The sequence below is a fragment of the Drosophila sulfurigaster genome, chromosome 2L (assembly GCF_023558435.1).
Source record: "Drosophila sulfurigaster albostrigata strain 15112-1811.04 chromosome 2L, ASM2355843v2, whole genome shotgun sequence".
NCBI classification, from domain to species: domain Eukaryota; kingdom Metazoa; phylum Arthropoda; class Insecta; order Diptera; family Drosophilidae; genus Drosophila; species Drosophila sulfurigaster.
Window position 1 is genome coordinate 16,985,181 of NC_084881.1, and position 20,540 is coordinate 17,005,720.

The window sequence follows — 20,540 nt, forward strand, 5'->3', positions numbered from 1 at the left end:
CGAGATGTTTCGATTTTAATATGCCAAATAAAAAAAATTACTCTAAGAGTTCGCCTTGTTCTCCTCTTCTTGCGCTTAAGTTTTACAGTAGCTGCAGTTTTTGGATAAAACAAATTACATGGCAGGCACAAAGACACAAAAGACAGCAACACAGGAATTGGGTGTGAAAAACACACACAAACAAACAAACACACACACGCACACACAACACCCGCTCGTATTTGGGGAACAATAAGCGAGCCACGTCGCTGAGATGAGTTAACGCATATGAGAAAAATGTTTTTTTTTTTGGCCACGACTTTCTTTTGTTTTGTGTGCTTTCGCTTGGTTTTTTTGTTTTTGGTTTTTATTCGGCTGGCGTTGGCCTTACATTATTAAATTTTATATCCTTTTGTGCATCATAAAAAATTTGTTAGCCTTTGTTTCAGGGCGCTTTCTACTCTTCTTCTTTTTTTTAATTGAGCCTCGAGTCTTGCAGTGTTCGCTCTCTGACGTTTGCTTTGTGCACAACACACGAATTTTTGTAATCTACTAAAAATTTATTACGTTTTCTCCTGTTTTCTTTGTTATTTACATACGTGTTGCTAACACATATAAAAAGAACAATACCAAAACAGGAAATATTACAAAAGAAGAAAAAGAGAGTCCATATTACGCAATGAAAGTTTTGCATTTTCATGCAATTTTATGTGCACTCAACGTACATAGATGCGCAAAAAACAAAATCGCAATCAACATCATCATCATCGTTGTTATCAAACGGCAAATGAAAATTGTAAGTTCATTTTTTAGTGCAGCGCCATTTATGTTATTGAGTTTGTTGCACAATTTACAGAAATTAATTTCGGAAAGCCTTGCAGCATTCATTTGACCAATTTGATAAATGCTAATTGAAAGCCCAACTAAGTCCGAATCTACAGAAGACTAAATCGTATGCGTTTAGCATTCAAAATTGATACTTAACATACGTTTAGACTTTAAGACTTTTATGTTTAAGTTAAACCAAACTGAATTGTTTTTGCTGTTGAGCCGTATTATTCCTTTGGTATGCAAACTAAGTCTCTCTGGCATGCAAGGCTTGAGCTTTTGCAAATATTTTGATAATAATTTCATATATTTTTGCAGTCTGAAAGTGTTTTTAATACCCATTGTCAGGGGATCGAGGCCAACGGCTTTATGTTCATTTCAGCGTATGTTTTGTGTTTATTTTTATTACAATTGTGCTTGGATTTTGTTTTCAAATTGAAAGGACTTTCATTGACATTGCAACTTTGCACATGCTGGAGTGTCATTTTGCAATACACTTGCAAAGGATTTAGAGATTTTGTGATGGTGTTTGTAGGGGAATGATTTGATTGATTAAAATACGTATACGTAATATTAACAATATTTACTTATACTTGAGGTGTAAATTTGTTAATTAATTCATTATACGAGTTCAATTGAATAGCAGAATATTTTATAGGGCATCGCATCTTCAGTGCTTTATGAATGATTCCTCTCCAATTGTTTTCTTTTTATTATTATTATTATTATTGTTTCTCTTTTTTTATTTTGTGTCGAAACACAATCAACGAAGTTTCATATGTATATATAGTATAGTATTTGTTTTGTTGTCTGCTGTGGCATTGATTTGATTTTTTGTGTTCTTTGCGTTTATTTGCATTTTGTTGCACGATTTTAGTTATTGTTGTTGAATAAAAATTTCATTTTTTTTTTGCTTTTTATTAACAGAGTGTGTGTGTGGGGTAAATAAAAGCATGAAAACATTTGCCAGAGGGCCAATGCCAACAGAGATATGACTACATGTGTTTTTAATTAACAATAGGCTGTGTCCAGGGGGAACGGATGGGGGAAAGCAAAGTAACTGCATTAGAGTAGGATTGCTTTCGTATTTCGTGAAAAAAATAAAACTGGGAAATGTAAATGCTAAAATTTTACTTAAATTTATATTGCTTGTTATGGGGGAGAAATATAGGGGGCATTTCTTTTTTTTTTTTGGGGACTTGAGTTTTGTGTAGACTCAGCGGTTAGCTTATTTAGTATTAAATTATTTTGAATTTTTGCTGAGCAGGGCAAAGCGCATGCAGGCGGCTTTTGATTGTGAGTAGAAGTGAGTGAGTGTGTGTCTTAAGATGTATTTTCACTTATTAGTAAACGATAAAAATAATTGCAGACAATTTGTGGTTAATCACACAGAAAGAGACACATTCACACCTGCAAAATAATTAGAGACACACACACACATACAAATATTCCATACATACCAATAGAGATTTATATATATTTTCGATATATATATATGTAAATTATTTTTGTAGTTACTTACAAAGTGCGCTCAGTGCGAGCTGTTGACTGGCTGCTGCTGCTGTTGGAGGCGGTGGCGGTGCCACGCCCATTAGCTGAGCCAAATTCAATGTGTGATGCGCATGCGTGACCAGTTGTCCAGCGTTTGTCGCATAGCTCGCTTGAAGCTGACGTTGTTGGCTGTTGTTGTTGGTGTTGAGGTTGTGGCTGTGGTTGCTGCTGTTGTTAGTAATGTTGCTGTTGCTGAGAAGCGGCGGATTGCCATTGCTGTGGTGTTGTTGCTGCTGCTGCTGCTGCTGTTGCTGACGTTGGCTGTGACTTAGGCTGCTGTTGTTGCTGTTTGCTGTGTTGTGTGGGTTGTTGTTGCTTAGCAGTGTTACCAGATTCTGCATAGACATGGATGCATTGGTGAGCAGTCCAGGGACAGCAGCATGCCCGGCGGCAGTGAGGCCGCCGCTGCCGCTGCTGCCGCCGCCGCCGCTGTAGACGGATGTGGTTGCGGATGATGGACCGACGACGCCAAGTGGGAGAGATGGTGGTGGTGGTGCTGTCCCGGTGACAGCGGCTGCTGCTGCTGCTGCGGCTGCCGCTGCGGCGGCGCTTGCAGCGTTGGCAGCCGATAGAGTTGCTGGTGTGCTGCCGGCAGCGCCGGATGATGAGCCGAGTTGGCTGTGGTGGGCACTGTTATCCGGTGGGTGGAAATTTAGTCCTGATTTCAGTTTCCATATTTTTTTTTTTTTTTTTTTTTTTTTTTTTTTGTACAGTTTTGAGTTTTGGTTTTATGGTTGTAAGGTTTTGGTTGAGTTGGTTGATTGATTTGATTGATTGATTGATTGATTGATTGTTTTTTTGTACATGACCACAGAGTCAATCATAGACATACCAAAAAATGTTCAACGAATATTTATATATAAAAAAACATAGAAGAAAACACACACCCAATTGGATTATTTACATTTACAAGAAATTAAAAATTAATTTTGTTTCGATTTTTTTTTCGTTTCATGTAAATTCATGTAAATATTGATAACATACAAATCATAACAAAAAATAAAAAGAAAAAAAATAAAGACATAAAAGAGCAAACGAATAATGAAAAGATAAAATAAAGTGTGATCAAAATAAAGAAGAAAGCAAAACAATAAAATGAGGAAATTTTGAAAATGATTTTCAATTCAATTTTGAGAAATAATAAAGAAAACAAAAAAGTAATTTGAAATAATAAGGAAATAAAAAAGGAATGAATATAAATAATAATAAAATATATATAATAAAATATAAACATTAAAACGCATAGACATATATATATTCAATCTCAAATGCAGTTAGACATATAAAAATAAGTAGAATCGAATTCAATTTAATTAAATCAAAGGCGCTATAAAAGGCAGCTTGAAATGAAAGGCGTGGCTGGCATTCAATATAATTAGAGGGCTGTTGTTTGTTGCTGCTATTTGGATTTAGATTATGAATGAATTTGTTAACTAAGTTAATTTAGGCAAGCAGCTACACAAAACGAGAAGACAATCCTGAACAAATATATGTAGACAAATATATATATATATATAGAGTCGAGTGGAGAGTGGAGAGAGAGTAAGAGAGATCGCAACACGTACATTTAAACTGTCAGGCATTGTGTGTTATATTTATATAGATGTGTGTGTGTGTGTGAGAGAGGGTGTGTGTGTGTGTGGCATGCCTACGAATAGATGAGCACATACAACATAGACACGTAGTTTTTGCTGCTATTTCTTTTTGACAATCTGCACTTTGAATGAGCTGTAAGTTAACTGCAAGAAAAGCCATTATTTCAACAGAGAGAAAGAGTATCAAACGAGAGACACGCCCCCTCCCAAAGGGGCTTTGTCGGCATAATAAAACTTTAAGTACGCTCACCTGCGGCTATGTAGATTCACCTTTTCTTTTTTCACCCTTTTTCTTTTTTTTTTTCTTCTTCCTTTTTTTCTACTTGCTGCATTTGTTTACATGCCAGAGCGTTGCTTGTCATAGTCCTGGGGCTATTGGGTATTAGGAGGACCCTCTTTGCAATTTTTAGTATTCTGCTTTTCTTCTTATGGTTTACTCGACCTGCCGCTTTGATGCTGATGCTGCTGCTGTTGCCTCAGGGCCTTTGGCTTGGCTTATAAAAATTGCAGGGCAACACACAAAAAATGCCAGACATGTGTGCGGCAGCCCAAAAGGAAGTTTTTGCATGCGCAACAAGCGCACATACAAATATGGAACGTTTTTAAATGCCTCACATGCTGCAAGCGACTTGAACTATTAAATAATTAGCAAAGGGTGCAAGCCACGCCCTACACTTTTGCGTTTGCAACATCTTAACGAAGAAAGCGCAAAAAATTTATTCTCTATTTTCCACTCTTTGTCGCAAATTGGTTAAATCAGCAGCGTTTACAGGTCGCACACTTAACGGTTTTTAGTGCGCTCACCATAAAAGGCACGTCCCATACATTTGCTGACCATCATCAGCGTTTTGACTTCAACCAAAAGCGTTAGAAGGAGAGAGGTGAAGCGGGCTCCAAGTCTGACTACGGTTCTCAGAAACTCGTTCAGAGTCCGTTGCTGACATTTAAAAACGTCATTTGTTATTCAAGTGGCATACGTCGCTCTAAGTTGCCTCTAACTGCCCATCTGCCCTTACTGTCACCGCTTACCGTCGTTTACTGTTCCTGGTTTTCCCTTCCACGCCCTCCATCAATCTATGCCGTAAATGCGAGAAGGCCTAATGACTGTTCTATGAACTTGGTAACGCATTTTTATCTATTTTTATTGAATTTCAAATATAATTAGCAATAGCTTCTCAATGAGCTTTCGACAATTTTAAAGCTTTTTCGTTAATAATTTCTTTGAATCCCAGTTTGTCTTAAATACATATTTCTGTTGTTTCTTTGTGTTCTAACACTTTGAAACATTTCGTTTTTTTCCACTTATGACCAATCTAAATAAATATAATCAGATTTAGATTCAAATTGAGCTTTCAGCAGCTTTCAAGCCTTAATGTTGATCAATTTTGTTTTGGAATTACATTGTGAATTTGTTTTATATTTTGTCAAGACATTTTGAAATCCACCAATAATTTTAAGCATTTACTATTTTATTTTTTTCCTTTTAATGACAAATCCTCAAAACAGTACTATGAGCTTTTAATAGATTTTGAGCAGCTTTAAGACTTCAATATTTATACTAACATTTTAACTGTAATTTTTATTTAACAAACTTTAAAATGCTTCACAAATTTGAAGGTTTATATCTATTGATCCCCAACTTCGTTAGTTTATAGAATTTGAAATCTTTATTGTAGTTGAACAAATGATAAATGAATTATAGTTGTAGAGTTAAGAGATCAATATTGTCAACTTTTTCTACATTTTTTTAAATTAAATACTATATTGATTCTAGTAGAGCATTTCAAAGTCTTCAAAGCCCAACTAAGTTGCTTCTCTTAACTATTTTTTTTACGATTACATCACGCGTCGCTCAACATTTGGCTGTCTGTGATTTTTTCTGCAAGCTCTTGTGCTTGATTTGTTATGCGCAAAATGTTCACGTTGTCGAGACTGGCCAGACATTCTCGGTTGGGGGGCAGATTCCAGTGTCCCAGAGCGCTATCTCTATGTGTACTTTTGGTCGGGGAAAGGTGGAGGGAAAGCCGAAGGTGTGTGTGTGTGTGTGTGTGTGTGTGTGTGTGTGTGTGTGTGATGGGGGCGTGTCATGTTGGTCATTCTAATGAAGCGCCGTTGCATATGCAACACGTTCACATTGACGCCACGTACGTGTGTCTGCTGGCAGCTGTAACTGTAACTCTTGCTCTAACTGTAAGTGTAACTGTAATGGTATCTGTATCTGTATCTGTGTGTGCTTTTCGTCCGAAATCTGTGCATTGCCTTGGCCATCGCCTGGGCCTCGTCATGAGCCTGCCTGAGCCAGCCTGTCCACCTTTTAATCCTATTACAATTTTTGTTTTATTCATCATGCAAAAGAGAGAAATAGTTGAATAAAACCCACTCGACTTTGTTTTCCCCCCTTTTCATTGTTTTATTTCATTTCCTTGTGCTTTCTGTCTGTTCTACATTTATGCAAATTTCGGTTGCTTAAATTGAAATTAATTATTTGACAGTTGTCGCTTTTGCAAATGACTGAAGGGAAGATACCGACAGCAGGCACTGTTAACTGTTCACTGTTCCCTTTTTATTCAAGTCTTTGTTAGACACCCTGACTTTGTGTCATCCGAGGTCGGTTGTTATAAATGAAGCAACGCCAACTTTAGGGAGAACAACAAGGATGACAACAAAAAAAAGGAAGAAAAATGTAAAGAAACTTTTACATTAATTCTTGTTTACTTTTTTAAATGCTCAACAAATGACAACTGCTGTTGTGTTCAGGTGCTTAGTCGTGTTACATATTTAAAGTCATTTATCTTTTGGTGTTACACAAAATAAAGTTCACTAAACCTGAACTAAGATAACTGCTGGTTGTACTAACTAAAGTTGAAGGGATTCTCTTTTATATAAACTATACTTTTGTAATCAAATTACCAGATATGTATCCCAATTCTTTGGTTCCCTTAGCTAATTGTTTTACCAACAAACGCAATCGATACCTCAACTATTTAATTCCCCAAATAACTCACGCAGCTCATTCAAAGTGCCTTTCTGGATTCGTTGCCAATCATTTGCTTTATCTACGGTTTCCTTTTTCATTTCCTCTTTGGGTTCCACACAGAGAGCAACCGGGGGAAAACAAACACACACACAACGTAAACTAATCTTTAACTAATTGTAATTCCAATCGAAACAACAAATTGCACAAAACAGATAAATTGATAGATAAATAATAATGATGAGAATAACGAATAGATAAAACTAAACACGCAATTAAATTAAACAACAATTCTTTTTTTTTTTTTGGGGTTTTTGTGGGTTGCAGTCAAAGAAAATAACAATAAAAAAGACACAAATCAAGTTTTTGGAACACAAAGTGCGCGCAATAAACACGGAAAATTACGAACAATACGAGGAAAATACGATTTTTTTCTTTTTCAAGAACGAGCAAAATGTGTGATAAACAAAAAAAATAAAATAGTTAAGTAAGAGAACGAGAAAGGTACATAGAGAGAGAGAGAGCGATACGCAAAGAATACAGGGAGAAAAAAAACACTGTGGACGTTTTTTTTCTTCATTTTTTTATCTTTAGTTTTTTTCTTTAAGGGGGGTTTTGAGGGAGGAGTTGGAAATGACTAACTGAGAGCTGTAGGAATTCTTCTGTTTGGCTTATCACCTAAGTAGTTCCTAGCAATTGCTGCACTTACCTTGCAGATGGTAAGCCGGATGCAATCCATAGGCCTGCATATGCTGATACAACTGCAAATGTGCCGCCGACGCCGGTCCCAAGCCGCCCGTCGGATCCGCGCTGAGATATGCAGCTGCAGCTGCGGCCGCTGCTGCGCCCGGCGTCTGTGCATGATGCGGACTGCTGCCGAGGAGCGTGGGCGCCAATGTTGCACTTAGCGCTGCCGATGTGGGCACCGTGACTAGCGTCGCGGTCTGTGCTCCCGCTCCGCCGGCGCTTTGTACTGTGGGCACTCCGGCCAAGGCGGCGGCCATTGAGGGATTGGGACGTGTTGCTGTTGGCGCTGTGGCAATTAATGCCGTTGCCGCATTGGCTGTGGGCGTTGTGGCAGCTGCCGCAGCGCCACTGGGTGTCTGTGTCAGTGCATTGATGCCACAGATGGCGTGCAACTGTTGCATCTTCTTCTGATCCTTTTCCTTTTGTGTATCCGCGAATTTAACGACCAAGGGCGCCGAGCAGCCTTCCATTGTTTGGCTCTGGTGCAGGGCCTGTAACGAGAAGGAGACGAGCAGAGACAATTGAATAATAATGGTGCTATTTACTGCAAAGCGTAATTGATTGCAATTGTGTTGAGGCTAAGTTGGAATTCTACATTGTAAGCAGAGCAAATATAGAGTTGAAACTAGCTCGATTTCGCTATGATTAACATTTATATTCTTAAATATTATGTGATGTTCTTTCATTTTATTTCACTACTAGTTAAAAAGAACTACTCAGCATTTTCTTATAGACACATAAAAAGTGAATTTTTAAAATTTATATTTACCATATTTTTATATACATATACATATTAGACTTAAAGTTCGTCAAGTAAATGAAGTTAATCTTGTTAGGTAAATATGACTATTAATACATTAAATTCAAGCTTTGTTTACTCCTGTTTTTATTAAATTCAAATTAATGTACCTCCAATCAAATAATGAAGAATTTTTTATTTAGAGCAAGAGAAGAAATAGATAAATCTTTAATCTTTCTTTATGATATTTATATATTAAGAAATTCTTCTAATGTCTTCTGAAACCTAAACCTGTTTAACATATCTTTTGTGGTGGAACGTCATATTTTATTTATATTCACATAGTTGTATCATTATTTAAACATTCCATTTAAATTTGAAACTGTTGCACTAGATTCTGCATCATTTCTGTTTTTTTTAATGGAATTTCACAACAAATAACTTTAACAATCGCAGTTCGTTCTAAGCCCTTTTACGCCTATCTCCAAATGTGATGTCAGCAATGTTCTATTTCGTCACAGCTTGTAGCTTGTATTCCCCATCAATTTATTGCCGCACTTGTCGCGCATCTCTTTCCAAGGCAGACTTGCATAAAATTTTATGGAAGTGTTGTGGTTGCAATTACCAATGTCCAATCTGTCTGACTGTCTGTCTGTAATCATTCGAGAGTTGCATGAATGCATTGGGCGGTCTGAGCTATTGGTTTTGAGTGCTGTGTGGCAAGTGAGGCATCAAGAGCGCGCTTCGGCATTACGAGAGCCAACTTTAGCTGTTTTGATAAGTTTTATGGCCACTGCGGCGGCGGCTTACAACATCAAAATAATGATGCGCACTTAAGCTGAGACCGCGGGCAATAACAAGAAGAAGAACAAAGCCAATGTTTGTCTAGAGCATCCGACAGCAGCGGCTGCCTCAACCGCGAAAGTTGCGCCTCTTTCTCTCGGGTTTCGCATTTTGCCTAAGCGACTTAATTTACACCTTTTACTAAGCCCAAAACAAAACAAACAAATGGCTCAATGGCTGACTGGCTGACTGGCTGGCTGGCTTGACTGTGTCTCTGTGACTGGGCGAAAACTAAAACATACACCAGGCCAAAAAAAAAGAGCGCGCAGCAGACATTTAGCGGGGCATTAGATGCAGTTGCCTTGCCATCTCCGTACTCAGCTAACTATCGCCGGAATGGGCCCAAGCCACTTTAGTCATTTCCCGGTTTATGTAGACTTTATCATTGAGAGCAGGCGACGAGCGACCGAGGCAACTTCCGGCTGAATTGCGGCCGGCACAGTTTGCAGGCCAGAAAATGGAGAATGGAGCAGAATGGAGAGCAGCAAGAGAATGAGCTGTGGTGCTTGTGTTGCTTGTGTCCTGGCAGCCAGAGCAGAGCAAAACAGTACAGAACAGAAGTGCTCTTTAATTACATTGACTATAATTCTTGCGGCTGTGGCGCGACTTTTATGACCGGCTGCTGCTGTAGCTGCTGTTATTGTTGCTGTTGCCGTTGCTGTGGTTGTCGTTGTCGTTGCCGTCGACTGTTCCTGCTGCTGCTGGCAACAAAGTAATTAGGCAAATTTCCGAGTTTTTAAACAGGTCACCAAAGTTGCTGTTGTACGCTTAGTTGAAATGCCAACATAAAGAAAGAAAGTCAGCAGTTGAGCGGCCGATGTTTATCTTAAGAAAATAAGTGGACTTATAAGCTGGATATTATGATGAATATTAGAAAAGGAAGCAGAGAACAGTTTATGTATGTAAATATTGGTTGACTTTCATAGAATAATTGTCAATCCTGACTAAGAAAAGACTTAAATGTTTTGGTTTAAAACGTAAATATATAGAAAAGAAAATTGATTACAAGGTTTAGTTGAGATTTCAATTGAAATGTTTGTTTTTTTCCAAAAAAATTGCATTTAATTTGTTTGCTTAGAACAGATTAATGTCCATTCTCTTTGATATAATAAACTATATGTTCATCTTCAGAGATTTGTTTTCAATGCCTAGAAGTGTTGATATTTAAATTAAATTGATCGAAATAATTTAAAGCTGAATCTAGTTTTATTGTTCCCACATTTACTTTAACATACTATTTAAAAACTTTATTCTTTTGTAATGATTTCATTTATATTTTACCCTTAATTGTTGCCTTTAAATTTCGCATCTTCCTCAACTCGCTCACTGTGTTTGTGTAGCTGTAAAAACAAGTTAAACGACGTGGCCATCAACGCGACCAGACTTAAACCCAAAAAAACTTGCACAGCACTTGACAAATTAGCGAGACGAGCGCTAAAGAAATCTGCATGTACTGAAAAATATTATCATCGTTTGCTCTTCACATTTACCAGGCATTCCAGCGTAAATTCACAAACAAGAAGAAGCTGAAAGTCCGTTAAACAAACAGTTGGATGCGCTGTGTGGGCGTGTTTTTGCCTGGTAAAATAAATTGTCGGGGTTATAAACATGGCACATTAATATTAAATGCGTTTCGTTCTTTTAGCCCAGGCATTGCATACTTTCAGGCGTCAATGGACTGCAATGACTTGCAGTTTCTCTCCGCCCACACGTCTCCCCCTCTGCTTCACCCATTTCTTTTTCAAACAAAGCTTAGTTACTTGCCAAATCATTTGGTCGAGGCGAGCCAACTCATTGCGTTGGCTTGGTGCGTGCTTGGCATTCAGTAATTTGACTTCAAATGCATTAAAATTGCACATCACCCACACACACACACACATATTCACTATGTATTTATTTATATGTATGTATACAACATATGTATGTGTGCTTTGTATGTGTGTGGGTATAATGCAGCTCGCCCGCAACACATTCATCTTGCAAAAGGCGACAAATTATGTGCAATGTACAGACACAGAGACAACATGTTGGAGTCGCCCACATCCTCTTCCCCTGCCCTCTTCCCTGTTCTCGTTCCCCCGTTCTTTAGTGGACTCCTCTCCTTGCTTCTCATTTCCCACTTGCTTTTGGTGTGTGCTTTACATGTGTTTGTGTTTGCCTGTCGGAAGTTTGTAATTTTGCCTGTTTCCGGCACAAAACTTGCATTAGTGTTGGCATATGTGTGTGTGTGTGTGATTGTCTGCATGTGTGTGTGTGTGTGTGACCGTAGCAGGTTTGGAAATGGGTTTTACTCTATGGAATCTGCTCTGGTCTGCTCTCTGCTACTGAAAAGCATTGCCGTTGACTTCTTCCGCTGCCAGCGGCGGCGTCTTGCTTGCATTTCTACTTCCTGTTGCTGTATACCCTGTGAATTGCGTTAGGGAATTGTGTCTGATAAATTATGGGGACATTCTATTTTTTATTTCTGATATTGTATAAATTTGATAGTACTAAATTGAACACATTGTGTTTTTTAACTACATATTACTTATTCTTCATTATACATACCATCACCAGATTTTTAAAAGACCTAACATTTCCAACATAAATTAAAATATAAATGATACGCAGCCTCTCTCTCCTTTGATGAACAATTTTTAAAAAAAATTTCACATATACAAGGCATTTTATGCTAGTTATGCAGAAATTAAAAAACTAAAAATTAAGTGGGGAAATGAAAGTGCTTAATTTACATAGGTCAACAACTTCACCCTCCTAACTCTTAACGTTTAGGTTGTGCTTTGACAGTTCAGTCAGTCAGCAAGTCACTCAGTCAGTATAAAAAGTTGTACATCTTCTAATATTAACTTTGTATGGTATTTAAATTGCAATGTTTCTGAATTTGAGTATATATCCATTTGCTATTAGCCGTAGTATAGTTTTCTGAAATCTATATTTCGACAATTCTATAGGGTATCTTATTTAAAGGCATTATTCACAGTGTTCATGCGAGTGTCGTGTGTTATATGCGCGACTCTTGCTACCACAGCAATTAATCATTGCGACAGTTTTGCGACGCGGGCAACGCAGATACTCAGACACACGCATGTAAACCCAATACTTCCATATGGGAAGCGAAACAATGACACCTTTAAAGCCTTTAAAATGAAACACATTAAAATGCCCAGGATCTGGGAGTAATATCAATTGAAATGGTGCCGCCTTCATTCCACTCACCTTGATCGCCCCGATGGCATTCTGTTTGGTTGCGAATGTGACGAAGGCACAGCCCTTGCTTTGGCCAACCTGATCCCGCAGCACGGTGCACTCCTCGATGGTGCCGTGGCCCGTGAATAGTTGCCTCACATCGGCCTCCGTGTATTTTTTATTCAACATGCCAACGAAAAGTTTACGCTCTGAAAATGCAACACAATACAAAAAGTTTTATTTTTTATGAAATTGTTTGCAAACATTTATTCGCAAATTATGTTACATACTATATAGTATACGATATATATGTATATATAAAATAAAAAACTCAAGTAGAGAAACAAGTAGAACAACAACAAACAATAATTACGAAATGCGTGAGGCTGTGGGAAAATGTTTTACGAACTTACAAAGCCAAACAACATGGCGACAATTTTTATTGTTCTGCTTACGTTTACATTTTGTTGTTGTTGTTTTTTTGTGTTTTTGTTTTTGCCAGTACAACTTAATGAGCTGGCACTACAGTTGTAACTATGCTCATAATTATGTGAGTGTGTGTGTGTAAGGGAGCATGGCACATAAATGTTGATACAACTGGTTGGTTGACTGACTGAGGAATTGGCAGCTTGTCGACCTCAGAACGAGCGAAATGTGCAACATAAAAGAAGCATTAAAAGCTGTGCTACATAATTTATGTTGTTGTTTGAGTGAGAGTAAACATATTATAAAAAATATACTAAATGCAAAAAATATACTGAACTTTTTTGAGAAATTTATTCACAGAAAAGATGAATATTATTTGATTGCTGCCAGCGAATTTTAGAGCTATATAGTATATTAAAAATACTAATACTTGAAAGAAATTTCTAACTTGGTATTTATTTCAATTGCGGAATAATTGACACGTTGATTAGGTTTATATTTTTCGATTTACTTTTGGAAGTGTATATAAGTTAGTATATTAAATATACTAATATTAGAAAAGAAGGATGAATAAATCCCCCTGTTGAATAAGATAATATTTTAGTCTTTTTTGTCTGAACTTTTTATATTAGGATTTTATTCTAAACTACCAACAATATCAAATAAATATTTAATTTTTGTTCATTAAATAAAATAACGAACCCAATAATAAAAACTAAGCTAAATTGCTTCTAAGCTTCTTAAGGTGTTTATTAACGTTCGTTGTAAGCTTTAAGAACTAAATAACTAAAACAATTTGCCATGAAGCTGTTTTGAGCGATTAGCAATAGCTTTTCACAGTTTTAGCAGAGTCTTAGCTGTATTTGGCAGCAGCTTTCAAAAGCACATTGCATTAACTGCTGTCGACATGTGTTAAATATTTACAAAATCAACATTTTTATGCACTCCCCAAAGAGTCTTAAGTAAACATGAACATAGTGTACATGAGTATAGTGTGATTTCTATGTTTTTGGTGCTAGAAGCATCTATTTTTATGGCACCCTCAAGTATTAAGTGTAACTGATTTAACCAGTGGGGCGTATGAGTGATATCTGGGTAATTTATCAGCCATAATTAATCAGAAGTCAACTTTGTTAGCAGTTTGAAAGTCATTTTCTGGCCAATTGACAAACAGCTGCTGCTGGCAACTGGCAACTGGCAAAACTGGCAAGAAGCATGCCAAGTGGCAACTGTAAATGGCAGCTAGCAACTGACGGAAATGCTAACTTTAAACTGCAACAATAAATCCAAGTTTCAAAAGCTCACATGGTGCTGCTGCTGCTGCTGCTGCCCCAAGAGCCCAAAGTAGAGTAGAGTATATGTGTGTTTGTGTGTGCGGGGCAAAGTTTTTGCATGGCAATTGCATGCTTTATCTTGGCCCAGAACAAAACGCATACGCAGCTTCTTCCTTAACCCTTTTTTCCCCAAGTGCTCGATGCCACTCGTTGTTCTGCTGCTTGTTGTTGGCTCGAAACTTTGAGCGCACATGCAAAAGACTAAAAACGCAATCGCAACAAATCGAATCATTGCAACAACAAAGCGCATGAAAACTTTTCATTTTGCAACACTTTAGAGAAGCCCCCAAAGTTTCCGTAGCATAGACAAAATTCACACAGAGACACACACACACACATGCACGTACAATATGCAACTTGGTGTCGCTACGAAAATGGGTAAAAAGGATGCCGTTTCCCAATTCCTTTAAAAAACAAACTAAGCGTGCATTCAAACCACTTTTTGGTGCACTACGTGAATGAAGTGTTTTAACTTTGTGTGGATGTTTGCAAGCCTAAATTACAGAAATGTTTGAATCTACCCTAAAATATTATTAGTATTATTATTTTATGATGAGAATATAGAAAAAATAATTTTTTTTTTAAATGTAATGTATATTTTCTTTTATTTTTAAAATCTTGAACAAATTTTACATTTTTTGTGAAGAACACATTTTTGTTTGTTTTATTCAGATTTTATCTTTTCATTACTCTCTAAATTCTCTAGCTTGTGTTTGTTTTCAAACTATAAAAATTCAGTTTCACACTATGGAAGTGTATGTAAGTTTTCGTTTGAGATAACAAAGCTTTTCATTGTTCTATACCCTACTTCAGTTTGCTGTCGTAAAGTATAAATATAGAAAATTGTGTCGCTGCAACGGAAGTGATTGGAAATTGTTGCATTCGCAATGTAAGGCGAAGGTTTCTTTTTGTCTTCGAGATTGGGGGCCAGAGAGAAAGAGAGTGCTCAGCTGCAGATACAGGAGGAGAAGCAGCTAGAGCTTCAGCCTGCCCGTTGGTCTTATCGAGCTCGAAAGTTTTTCCACACTCGTGTGCTAAATATATACATGTATGTGTATTGGTTGGTGTATGGATAGATATAGATGTATGGCGTTGAGAGAGTTGTGCGTTCATTCTTTTGTTTGCTCTAGCACCTGGCTGACACATGTGTGAAAATTTATTTGAGGTTAGTTCAGGTGTGACACAGAAAGTAACATTTTATATATTTATTGTATGGATTTGCCATTTCAAGTTGCAAAAAGTAACGACGACGACGACGACGACGACGATGATAACGAAAGTATGACAAAAAACTTATTGCAACTGACTCAGAGAGACAGGTGGAGCAGCAGCATCGACTGCTACTTCAAACTGATGCTGAGAGCTTGTTAAGCACCACTTTTGTAGCTGGCAGAGCGCCGCTGATTGGAAAGTTTTATGCGCACGTGATTTTGCAGCGATAAAGCCGAGCCAAAGTGAAGCTAAGTAATGTGCTGCTGCTTCGAGTATCTGCAACTATCTTCGCTTCTAGTAATGCTCGTATCTTATAGTTCGTATCTAGCCCTTATACACATGTATCTGACGTGTCGTAAATTGAGTTCTCACAAAAACCAAAAAATAAAGAAGGAAGGGGGAAGAAATATGGTAACGATATTTGGCCATTGGAATAGTTTATAACCCCTTTGTCGATACTTGTACTTAAATTAAGTTCATGAAAATGCTGAGAGATATTTCATGCAGCATGCAACTTGACACTCTCGTGTGCATCATTAATGCACCAATGACTCGACTCATTCATTTACTTTTACGTCCACTTTATCATATCAGACGAGACCCGCACAATACCAACTCGCACTGCACTTTCTCCTTAACCGAGGAACCTCATTTAACCAAGTCACGCTCTTCCTTTTGGCCCTCGTATCTCTATCTCTGCTTGCTGGCTGGCTGCTTGCCGCCCATTACAGTTGCAGAAATTGCAATTTCACGACAATTACCACAAATTGGTTTCCTCAACTGGTGGCGCACACAGTTCGTCCTCATAGTTGCATCTTACAACCATCTCTTCTCACTCGGTCTCGCGCTTGCAATTATGCAGAGAATGAAATGCGCATAAAGTTCACAGGCTTCACGCGGCATATAATTTTTGGGGGCAAGAACGCAAACGTACCATAAGTTCATCCTTGCCACACACCACACACACAGCCTTGCCATATGATGTCGTTAACTGTCTTAAGATTTATGTGCACATTCAAAGCCGGAAAACTGCACTTATGTGTTGTCTTCATCCTCGTTCTCGTCCTCATATCTTTCTTCGCTTCACACTTGAGACATCAAGTTTTGTGTGCCCCGAAAATGTGTTGCTCGCTGCCACAGGCAAAAAGTTTGTCATGTGCACAATATTTTTTTTTATCTCATCTTTTGCTGATTTTTTATCTTTTATTTCTTCTTTTCATTGCACTTTTGCAGCTTGTCATTTACTATCTGTATGAAAGTGAACTCATGCATGCCGATTCCAACAGCTTGAATTCAATGTACGAAGGCAATTAAATATGAATTCCATTTCCATTTTCCCTTTGGGCTCGAAAAATGTCTTTAAAGATCTCTGGCGTTGCGTTGCGGCAAAATGGAATTTTAATTATTCCAACAATTTGTTTGCCATGCATAAACAAATTAAGCCCTCTGCAAATATTTACAAGCTAAGCTCAGGAAAATGCAAGGCATACTCTCGCTGTCTCTATCAGTGAAGCACTCACAATGATACGCACTTAAGTATGCTATGGAAATTGCAAACATTCAACAACAACAACTGCAGCAGGTGAGAAATTCACAATTATATTGAATACGGAATACTCTATTGACTGATTTCAATAGTTTCGATAAAAAGAGAGACTGCTCAGTACTATAGAATAATTTATAGTATTAACAGAAAGATGAATCGATTAATATTCTCTGTACAATCCATAATTATAGACCCAAATAGTTCTTCTATTGAAACATCCGAATAAGAAGAGATTCGAAGCTTTAGAAATACGTTAGTGATAATCATTTCAACACTAATAATTGTAATTCAAATTGTTTGATAGAAGATGGTTGTTTTGTTTAAAGTATTTCTGTAGAACAATTTGACATATAGATTATTTCTATTTATTATTATTATTATTACAACAATATTTTCTTGAAATTATTACACAATCACTAACATTTCAATAGTAATTAGTTGTACATTATTTGATATGAAGAGACGAGCTCTTTAGAAACTTTTTAGTACTATCAAATGGTTGTTTTTATAAATATATATATGTAATATTTCCCCTTCATAAATGAAATCCATAATACCATGACGAAATACGTGAATATTCCGACTAAAATAATGATAAATAATAGATGGCTAATTGATAGTTTATATCTACTCCATTTTTTAAAATTCAACCCAAAATCAGCATAAGTTTCAATAGCATTGAAATAAGAATTTATCACTATATTCTAATTTGATTAATTCCTTCTATAGTTAACATAAATTCTGTAAGATTACAACCCATCTTCGTTAGTGTGTTAGCATAACAAAAGTCAATGCATTAACCAGGACAATTGCATTCATAGTTTCGAGGCGAGGCGCAAAAACTTGTAAGTGGAACGCAATACGCCTGAAGTGCTTCAGATTTGCATAAATATGTGTGCGTGTGTGTGAGTGTGTGTGTAAGAACTTATAGAGAGAGTTATAGAAGATTGCTGTAAAATAGTTCCTAATGCGTGCTGCAATCAAATGCTTTGTTATGCAGATAGATAGAAAGAGAGAGAGAGAGTGCGAAAGATTGAGATAAATATGTAAACTTATATATGCGAATTGCAAGCAGTTGTTAAACACACCAGTAAAACACACACTCACATACACACATACGTGCTGACTATCTGGCCAATTGTTTCTGGGAGGAACAGAGAGGGAGAGAGGGAGGAGGAAGAAGCTGTAACAGCTTGCAACATTATTTAAAGCATGGCCGCAGGCGTTTTCGGTAGAGCAAGCTGCAAAGCAATACATGTGTAAAAACAGATGTGAACAAGCAGCTAATGGCTTTGCCTCCAATTGTGATTCGATGCTTTTGCCCTTTACTAATAAATGCTACACGAATGTGGTTTTCATGGATTTATATTTTGCAGGCAGAACAATGAATTTGTAATGCCTTTTAAATATGTATTTATTTCATTAAATTTGTCAGCAAATTTAAAAAATATTTAAAACGTTATTTACATGCCTTCATTAAATGCCATTCTTACATTCTTTTTTTATTTTAAATTCCACAACAATATAATAGAATATTTAACGACGACTATTTAATTTAGTTCCGCATTTTTTTAATGACTTGCCCACATTTTCTTAGTCGTTTTTTTCAACGTTGCCCATGCAAAATTAGTTGAAATTCCGTTTTAATTTCCTTTTTCCGCTTGTCAATTATTGCATAATTATGCAAATATGTTGTCGGCGAACGCACAAAAAAAAAAAAAGTCCTGAAAAATGTCGAAAATGTGTCGTTGGCAAAGGGGGCGTGGGGCGTACAGAAATGGGCGTGGCTGGGTGCCTAATTGTATTAAAACATAAAATTTTTGCACCGCAATAAGTTTGGTTGCGTATAACGGGCCCTAAGGGTAGGCTATAAACTTTCACCAGCCCGGGAAAGTCAAGAGAGAGAGTGCTGAAATGTGGAGGCGCCTCCAGAGATAAGAAATGAGCAACGAAGAGTTGAGTGTGTGCTTGAATGTTTGCTGTGTATGAGCTTGTGTTATGATGACTTGGTTTTACTGCATTTTGATAGGTTAAAGAAATTTCGACTGGGTTATGACTTTAAACTCTATTAAAAATCCATTTCAATTTGCGGCTTGAATGTCATATTTTCCATTACAACTCGGTTTAAGCAGTCACATAACTTATTAGTTGATGAGTTTTGTGTTTTTTATGTTTGAATTTATTGCTAAGGTACTAACTTTGAATTCAACTAATTCTTTTATTAAATAAATAAAAGAAGTAAACAAAAGAGTGAAGCAGCCATTGCTAATAAAACACCAAAATTTATCATGAGAAATAAACCTTAAAAATATTATTTCTTTTTTATGCCCCTACCTATTGGGTAGAAGGATATTATAACCTTGTGACTCCAATAAATGTTTATAACAGGCATCTCCGACCCAAGTCCGGCTGATAATATAAAAGTTGCTTTGGCTGACAGTTTGAGATATTTTGCACTCTTTGGTGTATTTGGAATGCAGTACTTTATCAATATACCTAAAATAGCCTTTGGAATATTTTTAGTATTTTTGCGGTATGTTCATTCGACTGTAGCTCTCTTCCTTTTTTTGTTATGACGTCAATAATTCAATATAACAAAGTAATTATAAAGATTGTTTTTGGAATTCGGGATTAATAATAGTTTTTTTTGCGTAAAAAGCAATTTACAATTTAATCTTAACTCCGAAATGAGGTAGAACTCTTGGGCACTTATTAATTGTCAGAATACAAAGCTTTCTTTTTAAACAATATTGTTTGTTAAGTTTAACAAAGTAAAATAGAATTCTCATTTAAATTTTGCCTCAATTTTGTAATACAATTTGTCGAAAATTGGAAAATGTTTCGCATAAACAGCACTCAATCGATTTTGTGGCTGCAAGCAAGAAATATGCGAATTAAGCTATTAAATGCAAAACTGGCTGCAATTATGTCTGTGTTAAGTGTTTCAAATGAATGTAAAAACATTTTGGGAAAATTTCGCTTCGTTTTCAGTTCGGCGTTGTTCAACACTTTTGGCAACTCATTTGCAAAATATGCAATAAATATTTATGCAGCTGAGGCAACTACTTAACAACACAAACAGATACAAATATGTGAAAAGTTGCTCCTGCAACACACACACACACACCCACTTGCAACACACTCATGCAGATGCGGCACTTCAAAATGGCGGCTTCACATGTGCATTGCATTTTCATTTATTAAGTCTGCCGAGCTTGCTTAATCTGAACAACAAACAGCAAACAACAGAAACAGCAACAGTGCCACAACAGCAACAGCAACAACAATTCTGGCAACAACAACAAGGACAATGAGAGGCTGCGCTCTATTTTGGGAGTCTTGCGGCAAGTGTTTATGTTATAATTGAAAACGGTAAACGGCAAATGTTTTGACTCGGCATCGTATCATGCAAATTGCATCCTTCAGCCAAGAGCTACAGCAAATGTTTTATGCAGCATTTTAATTGAAACTTTACATGCCGCGTGTTGCATGCGGCTTAGTGGCGCCGCTGCCAAGCAAATTGTGCCTAACGCAGTGATTTGCTTGAACAAATAGAGAGAGAGAAAGCGTATTACGAGAG

The 20,540-nt window shown here is 37.0% G+C and overlaps 1 protein-coding gene across 4 annotated transcripts in view; it reads right to left on the reverse strand.

The window, feature by feature from the left end:
• Positions 1–20,540, reverse strand: part of LOC133834980 (CUGBP Elav-like family member 2) — a 63,999-nt gene that overhangs the window by 760 nt on the left and 42,699 nt on the right. For 2 of the 4 annotated variants that reach the window (XM_062264794.1, XM_062264797.1), the window contains 3 exons: positions 12,473–12,651; positions 7,637–8,165; positions 2,330–3,016 (listed from right to left, as the gene is read on the reverse strand). In XM_062264794.1, coding sequence (XP_062120778.1) covers positions 2,330–3,016; positions 7,637–8,165; positions 12,473–12,651 — 1,395 coding nt within the window. Of the gene's footprint in view, positions 1–2,329; positions 3,017–7,636; positions 8,166–12,472; positions 12,652–20,540 lie in introns of those variants that run through there. The other 2 variants (XM_062264796.1, XM_062264795.1) reach the window with 2 other exon arrangements.